This window comes from Nannospalax galili, unplaced genomic scaffold (genome assembly GCF_000622305.1).
Source record: "Nannospalax galili isolate Female #2095 unplaced genomic scaffold, S.galili_v1.0 scaffold1250, whole genome shotgun sequence".
NCBI classification, from domain to species: domain Eukaryota; kingdom Metazoa; phylum Chordata; class Mammalia; order Rodentia; family Spalacidae; genus Nannospalax; species Nannospalax galili.
In genome coordinates, this window is record NW_008328704.1 from 186784 (window position 1) to 199214 (window position 12431).

The window sequence follows — 12431 nt, forward strand, 5'->3', positions numbered from 1 at the left end:
TTTAAAGCAACCAAACCAAATCAAACAAAAACGAGTAGTTGGAGTTAATTCACATTTTGGTGAAGGAAGCATGCACATGTCTGTTCTTTGGTGTGTGTTTATACTAGCCCATGCATGCACCATGCCTGCTCACACCTTCACCAATGTCCAGGGACACAGATGTGCAGTGCTCAGTGTGCACATAGCCTGCTTTTCCTCCCCACAGGTGTGCTGTGCATTTCCAGTCATTAGCCAGCCAGTTCTTAGAAGAGATGGTACAATGGCACCATTGAGTTCTTCCTTCTTCCTGTGGCCTGCTGGTGGTATCTGGGTTTTCTCTTTTCTGCCAGCAGCTCAGTGTCTTCCCTTCAGAGTCCTCTCTGCACATTCTCGTGACCTGTGAGGTGCTGGAAGAGATGCACACAGAACTGAATTAGAATTGTTTATTGACCATAGACTCAAAAATAATAGTTATTAGAAAATCGATTTTTTAACTATCATGATAGGTAAAAACATTTCATTGCTTGACTTTGTGAATCTTTAGCTTTTTGTGGACTTTTTCTTTATATTTTACTATGTCATTATCCTTCTGATTATTTTTTTCCCCACTGCTAAATATCAAGACCAGGGCCTTGTGCGTGCTAGGCAAGTACCCTACCTCTGAGCTATATCCCCAGCCCCCTCCCACCCCCTGGTGACTCTTTGATTCAACTATGAATAGTTTTTAAAAATCTACTGTAGTTGGTAGTGATGTATGCCTCTATGATCCATCCCATCACTTAGAAGGCCAAGGCAGGAAGATTGAGTTCATGGCCAACTACATTCTAAAAAATAAAAGAGAAGGTAATTAAGGGACCCCACTTAGTTCCCCCTCCCATGGGCACAACTGATGCAGTTCTGTCCACTAAGTACATATGCATGAGTAAAGTGTGCACATGTATTAATTCTAATGACTGACACATACATCTTCCTTTATGAAGAGCCTTCCTTAAGTTTCCACATGTGTGAAAGTGATTTTGTTTTAATTATTCTTTAGAACAGTGGCTGAGCTAGAACTAGAACTCTCAAAGTTAACACTTTGCTACGTTTGGTTTTAGTTCTTATTTTTTTATTTTGGGGGGCTATCCTTGAATTCAAAATCCTCCTGCCTCAGCCCACCAAGTGCTGGAATCACAAGTATGTGCACCAAGACTGGCTTCCTGCAACATTTTTTTAGACAAGTTTCACACATCTGAACAATCAGCTACCAGTCTGCTCTTGTGCCCTTAGTGGAGGGGTCTGTGTACACTGACCACTTCTGTTGTCTTTTTGTTTTGTGTTGCTGTGTCCATCTGGGTTCTGTTTGGTGTGTCCTGCCAAGAACCCATCTGTTTCTAATTTTAGGATTCATTGTTGATTGTTTTTCCATTCTTGAAAATTCAGCCAGGGCTGGGGAAAGGGCTCAGAAGTTAGCTCTACCTTAGTCTCCCCCTGTGCTGGGATTAAAACATTAGGTACTGAGTTTGGGGATGTATCTTAGTTGGTGGAATGCTTGCCTAGCATGTATGAAGGCCTGGGTTTTATCCTCAGCACCAAGGAAACTGGGTGTGGTGATGCAAACCTGTAATCCTAGCACTTGGGAGGTGGGGGAAGGAGGACCAGAAGTTCAAGGTCATCCTTAGCTGTATAGGGACTTCTTTCTAGGCCAGTTTGAGCTACCAAATCCAAGCCAGGCATGGTGGCACATGCCTTTAATCCCACCACTCGGGAGGCAGAGGCAGGCGGATCTCTGTGAGTTCAAGGCCAGCCTGGTCTACATAGTAAGTTCCAGGACAGCTGGGGCTAAAGGGAGACCCCGTCTCAAAAAAACCAAAAAAAAAAAAAAAAATTCAGGGGCTGGAAAGATGGCTCAGTGGTTGAGTAACTGGCTGCTCTTACAGAGGACTCAGGTTCAGTTCCCAGGACCCACATGATCGCTAACAGCCATCTGTAACTGCAGTTCCAGGGGCATGACAATTTACATGTAGACAACACGCATATGCATAAAATAAAAGATAAGTAAAAAAATTATTAAAAAAACAAAAATGAGGGCTAGAGAGATGGCTCAGTGGTTAAGAACACTGGCTGTTCTTGGAGAAGACAAGGGTTCGAATCCCAGCACCCTCATGGCAGCTAACAACTGTCCGTAACTCCAGTTCCAGGGGATCCAACAGCCTCTTCTGTCCTCCAGGCATTGCATGACACAGGTGCACTTACCTACATGCAGGCAATACACTCATACACATAAAATAAAAATAATAAATAAAATATTTTTTTTTAATGTAAAAAACAAGCTGGGCGTGGTGGCACACTCCTTTAATCCCAGCACTCGGGAGGCAGAGGCAGGTGGATCTCTGTGAGTTCAAGGCCAGCCTGGTCTACATAGTGAGTTTCAGGCCAGCCAGGGCTACAGTGTGAGGCCCTGTCTCAAATTAATAATAATAATAACCTTTGCGCAGGCTGAGTATTACTGTACTTGGAAGGTTGAGGCAGGAGGTGGATAGTCCTAGGCTAGCCTGGACTACAGAGCAAGACCCTGTTTGAAAGTATCAGCAAAATTGGGGGTGGAGGTTGCTAGAGAGATGACTCAGTGATTAAGAGCACTGGCTGCTTTGCAGACGACCCAGACTTGATTCCCAGCACCCATCTGGTAACTAATAACTTCTGTAGCTCCAGTTCCAGGGGATCTACCACACCGCCCTCTTCTGGCCTTTATGGGCAGTGTACACATATGGTACACATATATGAATAATTTCTAGGTAAGAGAACACTGAAACATTTATTATGACTATAACCTTCAAGTTTATAAACGTTTGCCTTTTTTTTTTTTTTCCAATGGGGCCTTGCTGGTCGTCCAGGCTGGCCATGAACTTGTGAACTCAAGGGATCTACTGTTCAGCCTCCAAAGCAGCCAGCTCTGTGGTATATGGCCCCACACAGGTTGATGCTTACTTTGATGGCTACCCAGAGGCTGTTTTAGGGATGTTAGGAAAAATGTCCCTTTTGCTGCTCTATACCGCCATCTGAGGGTTAGGATTAGAATTCAGTCAGAAAGTTGGGCCATGTGTCTCTGCTGGGGGATGATGCATCATAATTCACCCCAGTCCCTAAGTTCTCTGGAGTGGAAGTTACTTTAGTTTTGAAAAGTACTGTGCTGTTCTTTGTGTGTTCAAGTGATCCTGAATGATGTACACAGAGAACCAACCCTTTCCTGATCCTGTTTCCAGGGAGACTGGACCCCCATGAGGTGCCTGAGGGGACTTTGGATCAAGGTCCACCTTTGGGACTGTTGCAACCCCACTCAAAAGCTCAGGTAACAGTTCTTCACTTAAGAACCCTGCTTGGACATTGCACTAGCTGCTGAAGTGAACGTTTTTGTCATAGAAACTAGAGAATACGACATGAAGGGCCTCTCCTTTCAGCACCCTGACACGGTGTTGATGTCATTTCACTGTTTCCTGCTCTTTTTATTTGCTTTGATTTTGGTTTTTGGAGACAGACTTTCACTATGTAGCCCAGTCTGGCCTTGAACCCTGGATACTTCTGTCTCGGCCTCATGAGTACTGGGATTCAGGAGTGCCCTACCCTGCCTAGCTGCTGGGTTTGTGTTTGGTTTTAAGTTACTATTTATATCACAAGAGGCCAGGCATGGTGGTGCATACCTTCAATTCTAGCACTTGGGAGGGAGGCTGAGGCAGGCAGCTCTCTTGAGTTCAAGGCCAGCATGATCTACATAGGGAGTTCCAGGACAGTCCAGACTACAAAGTGAGACCCTGTCTAAAAAGAAATAATATAGGCCGGGCTTGGTGGCGCACGCCTTTAATCCCAGCAATCCGGAGGCAGAGGCAGGCGGATCTCTGGGAGTTCAAGGCCAGCCTGGTCTCCATAGCGAATCCAGGCCAGCTGGGGCTACAGGGAGACCCTGTCTCAAAAAGACCAAAAAACTTCTATAAGAAAAGAAAGTCTATTGCTGCTGGTGCTGCCACTGTTGCCGTCCTCTTTTCCAGCATGGACTCAATATCAGAATGTTGCTGGATGCTTCAGTTGTCAACTGGACACACCTGGGTAGAGGAAGCCTCAGTTGGGGAACTGCCTCCATTGGACTGGCCTGTGGCCCTGTGTGGGGGGCATTTTCTTGATTGTTGAGTGATGTGGGAGGGCCCAGCCCACTGTGGGTGGTGCCACCCCTGGACAGGTGGGCCTGTGTTGCATAAGAAAGCAGGCTGAGCAGGGGCCACGGGAGCAAGCTAGTAAGCAGCAATCCTCCATGGCCTCTGCTCCAGCTCCTGCCTCCAGCTTCCTGCCCTGATTTCCTGCCTTCAATTCCCTGATGAACTGTGACCCGGGAGATATAAGACAAACAAACCCTCTCCTCCCCAAGTTGGTATTGAACAAAGTGCTTTGTCACAGCAATGAAGAAACAAACCAGAACAGCATCTAACAACTATCTATAACTCCAGTTCAACAGGGCTCTGATGTCCTCTTCTGGCCTCTGTAGGCACTGCACACACATGGTATGCTCACATGCAGGCAAAACACTCATACACATAAAGTAAAAATAAATCAAAACTTTGGGGGTGGTCTTTTTGAGACAGGGTCTTCCTGTAGTCCCTTTGGCCTGGAACTCACTATGTAGACCAGGCTGGCCTTGAACTTACAGAGATCAGCCTGCCTCTGCCTCCTGAGTGCTGGGACTAAAGGCATGTAACACCACACCCAGCTAACATTTTTTAAATATCTTAAATCATTAGCAGTATTAAGCATCTTTACCCTATTTATCATTTATATTTTTCCTTTCAGAATTATTTATGCATTTTATTTGTTCATTTTTCTTTTTTGTGACTCTTGCTAGCCTCTAACTAGTGATAATCCTTTTGACTCAGCCTCCTTAGCACTGGGATTATAAGTATAAGCCACCACATCCAGCTTCTTTGCCAACTTCTCTTGGTGGTTTGTTTTATATGTTGTCAGTTGCTGTTTATTATCAGAACTCTTTCCTAAACTTGTCATTTACCTTTTGATTTTCCCTTCTTAAAAAAAAAATTCCTCAGAATCCAGGCATGGTGGCACATGCCTTTAATCCCAGCACCTGGGAAGCAGAGGCAGGCAGATCGCCGTGAGTTCAAGGCCAGTGTGGTCTACATAGTGAGTTCTAGGCCAGCTGGGGCTGCAGGGAGACCCTGTCTCAAAAAGACCCAAAATATATATTATATATCTCCTCAGATAAGTAGGGCATGATACAGAGTTCAAAGTCAACTTTGCTATATAGCAATTTTAAGACCAGCTAGACCTGGAAGTGTAGCTCAGGTGGTAAAATGCTTACCTAACATTCATGAGGCCCTGTTTTGATCCCCAGTACCACATAAACCAAGCATGTTCAGGGTCATCCTTGGCTACATAAGGAGTTCTGGGCCATCCTGGACTAGAGACTCTGTTTCAAAAAAAACAAAAAGGTTTTTTTTTCAAAAAATTTTATTTATTCTTTTTATTTCATGTGTATACCTGTATTGCCTGCATGTAGGCAAGTGCACCTGTGTTGTGCAATTCCCTTGGAGGACAGAAGAGGCTGTCAGATCCCCTGGAACTGGAGTTACGGACAGTTGTTAGCTGCCATGTGGGTGCTGGGATTCAAACCCTGGTCTTCTGTAAGAACAACCACTGAGCCATCTCTCCAGCCCCAACATGAAGCTTTTTAAAAAAACAGCCTATGCTGGGCGTGGTGGCGCACACCTTTAATCCCAGCACTTGGGAGGCAGAGGCAGGTGGATCTTTGTGAGTTCAAGGCCAGCCTGGTCTATATATGAGTTCCAGGAGAGCTGGGGCTACAGGGAGACCCTGTCTCAAAAAGACAAAAAATAAAATAAAAAGAACAGCCTATATATAATACCCTGTCTCAGCCGGGTGTGGTGGGGTACATTTTTAATCACAGCACTCAGGAGGCAGAGGCAGGCGGATCGCTGTGAGTTCAAGGCCAGCCTGGTCTACATAGTGAGTTCCAGGCCAGCTGGGGCTACAGGGAGACCCAGTCTCAAAAAGAAGAGAGGGAGAGGGAGAGGGAGAGGGGGAGAGGGAGACAGGGAGGGAGGGAGGAGGAGGGAGGAGGAGGGAGGGAGGGAGGGAGGGAGAGAGAGAGGAACAGAGAGAGAGAAAGCCAAGTAGAGATGGTTTTGCCCTTGGGCAGTATAACTTCTGATGTTTCCCAGCCAAATGGGAGCAGCCTCCCAGGGAGCAACAAGTGGCCCCTTTTGGATGAAAGCTACCAAGGTGGGCACAGGCATGGGGTCTGGGTGGGGCAGTGGGGGCAGAGCTGGAATGTGAGAGAAAGAACATTGGGAACACTGAGAACATGAAGACAGGCCTGGCCACTGGCTGGGGCAGTGGAGCATGGGGGAGCAGAGAGTCCCCAGGGGTAGGTTGGAGGTGTTCCTTCTTCATCCACATCAGTGTACAACCTAAGGACACACTCAGCACAAGGAAGGAGCTGAGACAGGGGACCATGCAAGATCACTCAAGAAACAGGCCTGGAAGGAGCAGCTGGTCCATTGAGGTCAGTTCCAAGAGAGAAGAAATTGAGCAGGAGGCCGGGCCTGGCTCACTAGCGTTCTCAGGAGACTGAGACAAGCAGATCTCTCTGAGATTGAGGCCAGCCTGGTCTACATAAGGAGTTCCGGGACAGCTGGGGCTACAGGGAGACCCTGTCTCAAGAAAAAAAAAAAAAAAAGAACTGGGGAGAATATACAGAAAAGAATTCCTGCAAATATAGAATAAGGCGCACACCTACGATAAAAAAAGAACATGACCAAAAGCCCCAGCAGAGGAAGGCTAGAGGTCAGTGACCCTGACTGGAGCTTGTGAGCCCCAGGACCCAGGAGCTCCAGAGTGAACCCAAAGATAAAGGGTTGGGGGGCAGATAGTTTTTTAAATCTTTTTAAAATATTTATTTTATGTGTATGAGTTTCATGTATACAAGGCCTGGAGAGGCCAGAAGAGGGCCGATCATCTGGAACTGGCATTACAAGTGGTGAGCCACTTGTGAGTGCTGGGACCCAAACTGGAGTCCTCTGCAAGAATAGCCAGTGCTCTTCACTGCTGAGCCATCTCTCCTGCCCCAAGTCAGACATTTAAATATAGTTGTCTGTGACTCCAGTTCCAGAGGGTCTGACACCCTCGCCTGGCCTCTACAGGCACTGGGCACACATGTGGTGCACATACATCATTCAGGCAAAGCACTCATACACACACACACACAAAATTTACACATCACAGGGGTGGGTCCAGCCAAGCTCCACAGCAGTGGTTCAAGGTGTGCTCTCTACTGGGCCCCATCGAAGACAGCCAGAGAGGCCAGGCCCTCCCTGGACCACACGCTGCCCTCAGTCCTGCACAAGCCGGGCTGCCTTTTCCTCCATGTTCTCTTTCATGTCCCTTTCCATGCCCTAGGAGGCTCTCCTTAATGTCCTCTATCCCCTTTCTGTGCCTTCTATGTAGAGGGCAGATGGAACCAAGCATTCAAGCTGTGTGATGGGCAGAGCAGCTCAGTTAGGGACCAGCCCAAGGGCCGTGCCCAGCTGCTTTGCCCATAAGGAAGAGGCTTCTGCTTGGAGTTTGCAGCCTTCTTCCACAGAAGGTTGTGAGAGGCACTTAGGCCACCTGGAGGAAGCTTGCTGAATTGGTCCTGCATAAAAAAGCAGGGCTGTCACCAAATGAGTCCCGAGTCCCAGGATTTAGGGAAGAACAAGATTAGTTCTTCCTAATCTTGTGAGAAAGCTCATAGGCACCACCAGTGATAGCAGTCCCTGAATTTCTCTTGAATTTCCATGACAGGACCCCAAGCACAAGAGAAAATACGTTTCTGAATATGCAGGGATGAGCCAAGCCTGCTCAGCCCAAGTGGTCAGCAAGCACAGCACCCCACAGGACTACAAGGCAGCCGTGACATCAGAGCCTGCGCAGGTACAACCAGATGTTGGGCTGCAGTCATAGTGTTCCCTAAGTACGGGGCTCCAGCCAAGCTGGGTGTGGGAACTGTGGGAACTCCAATACCTTGGAAGCCTTAGCAGCAGCTGCACTGCCCTGATTCCTCCCATGACTTGCTATCAGAGGCACCAGGACACCTGGCATGCATTCACCCCACACCCTATAGTGACCTTCCCACTCTGGTAGGAGCTGCAGCTGGCAGGGCTCTGCCCCATGCACTTCCATCCTGGACTTACAGTCAGTAGCTTCAGACACTCGGACAAGCCTGGTGATGTGGGTCAGTGTTGCTGTGTACAGTGCCTAGAGCACCCCTGCTTGTCTCCAGGGGCCCATTCCCATCTTGACATGTACTGTCCTGGATCCTTATCCTGGAGGGGAGCAGGGAAGGAAGGCTGTCGCACCCCAGACAGCTGGAGAGAGGGTGGCCATCAAAGGCAACTTCCTTAACTTTCAGAGACAGCACAAAATCCCCACAGGGACTTTGAAGTCAGTTCGTCAGAAAGAAGACAAGTCTCTGAAGCGACCCCAGTCTCAAGAGGTCCCCGAAGAAAGTGATCCCCACACCCACAGATCGTCCTCACTGGCCAGCAGTTCCCTCCAAGACACTTGGAAGCTGCTAGACCTCGGGTCCAGTCTTTCAGGCCTCCCCTCCCAGGACGACTCTGCTGCAGGTAGGATGCCGCCAGCAGGATGGGGGTGGCCAAGGGGTGGGGATTGTGTGGCTGTCATGCTTTGAAGTGACTGGGGTCAGTGTGCTGTGTTCTTTCTGCCCTCTGGATCAGCTGGGCCCATGTGCCTCACCTCTTCTGTGGAGTCGGAATGTTACAAGCCATACAACACAGCCCTGCAGAACAGAAACCATGTCACACACCATGTCCTAGGGGGTTTACTGGAGTGGGATCCACTTCTGCACCACACCTCTGGCTGCTGGAGGGGAAGTGGTCAGCCTCATGGGAGTGCAACAGCAGCAACTCACCTGAGACAGGGTAGTACAGTGACCCTGGTTCTTGTTCTGATTTTGTTATTTTTAAGACAGAGCCTTGCCTGGCCTGGAACTTGCTTCAGTCCTCCTGCCTCTACCTCCCGGTACTGGAATTACAGGCATGTGCCACTATACCCACAACCTCCTGGGTTTTGCAAGGTATAGATCACTGGTGGTTTTAAGAGTGGTCTCAGTAGAATAGTGGTCATTACTCCTGCCTCCTTGGCTGAGTAGCCTGAGCTGAGGGGTGGACAACTCAGGAAGCATCAATGAGGAGGCCATAGTCTAGGGAGAGGTAGAGCCAGGGACAGGCTATGGAAAGCCTGTCATGTGCACGTGGGTGAAGTGGGGAAAGGTAGGGACAAGCTCAGAGAGAAGTCCTGCAGGAGGCGAGGGGTTCCCACCTCTGGCTATGCTGACCTTGGACAGGACAGCTATCTCATCCTGGTGAGGACAGGGGCAAAGGCTCTGAAGTGGTGTGGGCCGGCTGCTAGAGCTGGGGGCTTGTGCTCAGCAGAGCAATAGGTGAGCCTGCACAGCTGCCTCGGCCTTCAGGGAGCCTCTCTGACCCTTGAATGGTAGCTGCTAGGCCCCCTGCCCAGGAAAGCTGGGCACTATGAGTGCAGCCTAGTCGTTCACTGATCCATTAGGTTGTGCTGGCCTGGCATCTTGAAGGCCTGAGTGTAACGCAGTGGACTGTGAGATGTTTTTCCTTTGTGTAAAAATGCTGTAAAACCTGGACTGGAGAGATGGGTCAGCAGTTAGAGCCCTGACTGCTCTTGCAGAAGACCTGGGATCACCCACATGGCAGCTGACAACTGTCCATAACTCCAGTTCCAGGAGATCTGACACCCCCTTCTGACCTCCATGGGCATTGCACGACATGGGCGCACTTACATACATGCAGGCACTACACGCATACACATAAAAAAAATGCCTTTAGGGGCTAGAGAGATGGCTCAGTGGTTAAGAGCACTGACTGCTCTTGCAGAGGACCTAGGTTCGATTCTCAGCACCCACATGGTGGTTATGAACCGTCCTTACCTCCAGTTCCAGGGGAATCCAAAGCCCTCTTCTGATCTCCACGGCATTGCACGACACGGGTGCACTCACATACACTCAGACACATAAAATAATTAAAAAATGCCTTTAAAACCTTGACAACCTTATTTCAGGACGCAGTGATTCCTCAGGGGATGAGGTCTCTGGTGAAGATATGATTGAACTCACCTTGTTAGTGGGTGGGATAGGACCAGTCCCCAAACAGCCTATGGGCTCTACTCCAGACGCCAGGGTGGAATTTCCTGAGTTGTTTTTGGGTTTGTTCACTTTCAGTGCATTGTAAGTAGCAGACTACACCACAGCCCTGAGCAATGAGCAGTGCCGGTGACAGCGCAGAAGCAGCAGCCTGTAGTAGTGTCCAGGGAACCACACGGGACCACTGAGGAGCCAGACTGTAGTTTATTTGAAGCCCACCTGTAGTCTGTAATCCCTGCACGTAGGAGGCTCATGGGTTTGAAGCATCCTGGACTACATGCTGATACCGTCTGGAGGATGGGCTAACCTGCTTCTACGTCAGCACTACCCACCCCCTCAGCACACACTGGCTTCCTCGCTCACCTTTCTAGGCCCTGCCAAGATCAGACCAGGGCCTCAGCCCCACCAGCAGCTCTAAACATCTTGGGATCACCCATAAACTAAATACCTGAGGCCACACCCCCATATGCATCCCCTCCACCCCCAGCTTCCACAGCTCACCCATGTGCCAGGCCCCCAGCTTCTGTCCACCCGTGAGCCAGGCCTCCTCTCACCCATATTGTTGCAACAGCCTCAGGGCTCTTGAGCATTGCTGGCCCGGGCCTCTGTCCCACTCTCTGGCTTCCTTCTTGCATCACTGCGTAGCCCAGGCGCCCAGCTCCCACCTCCAGGCACAAGTAGGCACTGCCATCCCAGGAGTCCCTCACATATCCCAGGGCCTCCCCCCACTCCTACCCTGCCTCCCCAATACCTGCCTCCTCCCCTCAACAAAACCCTCTCCAGTCCTAACAGGTCAGTCCCCACCCAGCTTCCTCTTTCCAATACCAGCTCCCAGGCCTTTCTGGATTTTTTTTTTTTAATCATGATTCCCTTCTTTCTCTACTGAGATGGTCCCTAAAGGTGGGGACACCAAAGAGGCTTTGTCTGGATCCCAGGCCCCTCCTAATACCAATCAGCCAGTGTAAATAAAGGAAGAATGGGAACCTGCAGCCCAGAGGGCCAGAAGGAATCTCAGAAAGAGGGTGGGTGACTGACTAGAGATATTGCCTAGCATGGGCTAGTGGTAGAGCCCTACCCCAGCACCCAGTGTGCAGGAAGCTCCAAATCCATCCTCAGTACACACACACACACACACACACACACACATATACATTGGGAGTGGGTCACATTAACACAAGAATGTCCAGGGCAGAACTTAACTAGTTAAGTGGGCAGGTGTGGCATACAGCTGTGGACCTAGCTGTTCCAGGGGCCGAGGTAGGAGTTTTAGTCCAGCCTTGGCAGCATTGTGAGACACTCAAAATGTAGCTCCGCAGTGGAGGCTTGCCTCCCATTTCCAGGGCCCTGGGTTTGTCCCCAGCACCACAAATAATAGTAAAGATCAAACTGAAAGGTGCCTTATGCATTACAACAAAGGTAGTTGTATCTAAATAGCTGGTCCACACCTGGCCAGATACCTCTAAGGACCACAGGTTCCAGCCAGGGGCTCGTGTGAGAGCCCTACCCCAGCCCCCAGTGTGCAGGAAGCTCCCAATCCATCCTCAGTGCACACACACACACACACACACACACACACACACATATACATTGGGAGTGGGTCACATTAACACAAGAATGTCCAGGGCAGAACTTAACTAGTTAAGTGGGCAGGTGTGGCATACAGCTGTGGACCTAGCTGTTCCAGGGGCCGAGGTAGGAGTTTTAGTCCAGCCTTGGCAGCATTGTGAGACACTCAAAATGTAGCTCCGCAGTGGAGGCTTGCCTCCCATTTCCAGGGCCCTGGGTTTGTCCCCAGCACCACAAATAATAGTAAAGATCAAACTGAAAGGTGCCTTATGCATTACAACAAAGGTAGTTGTATCTAAATAGCTGGTCCACACCTGGCCAGATACCTCTAAGGACCACAGGTTCCAGCCAGGGGCTCCAGGAGACTTCCCCCACCGAAGCACCTGTTTCCAAAGCTCGGTCCAGAAGCAGGCCTCTTCTACCTTCTTAGAGTGCAATTATTGGTGCCCTAAATGTCTTCCAAGAGTTCTGACAAAGGACCACCTCCCTGGAGCAAAGAGCCCCCAGAGCATCCTGATTATGCCTTCTGCCTCCCTGGGCTGAAAAGCAATCTGTACAGGCCTCAGCTGGAACACCAGCCTCCTTTACCTGACATCAGTCCACCCACTGCAAGTTCCCTTCCACCTACCCAGCTTCCAGGGCCAGGTGTGCT

The 12431-nt window shown here is 49.5% G+C and overlaps 1 protein-coding gene across 18 annotated transcripts in view; it reads left to right on the forward strand.

Moving 5' to 3' along the window:
* The window catches only part of Ccdc57 (coiled-coil domain containing 57), a 90144-nt gene that overhangs the window by 57118 nt on the left and 20595 nt on the right, over nt 1-12431 (forward strand). For 15 of the 18 annotated variants that reach the window (XM_029560993.1, XM_008828154.3, XM_029560998.1 and 12 more), the window contains 3 exons: nt 3225-3310; nt 7822-7950; nt 8429-8645. In XM_029560993.1, the coding sequence (XP_029416853.1) occupies nt 3225-3310; nt 7822-7950; nt 8429-8645 (432 nt within the window). Of the gene's footprint in view, nt 1-3171; nt 3311-7821; nt 7951-8428; nt 8646-10291; nt 11686-12120; nt 12346-12431 lie in introns of those variants that run through there. The other 3 variants (XR_003848696.1, XM_029561038.1, XM_029561041.1) reach the window with 3 other exon arrangements.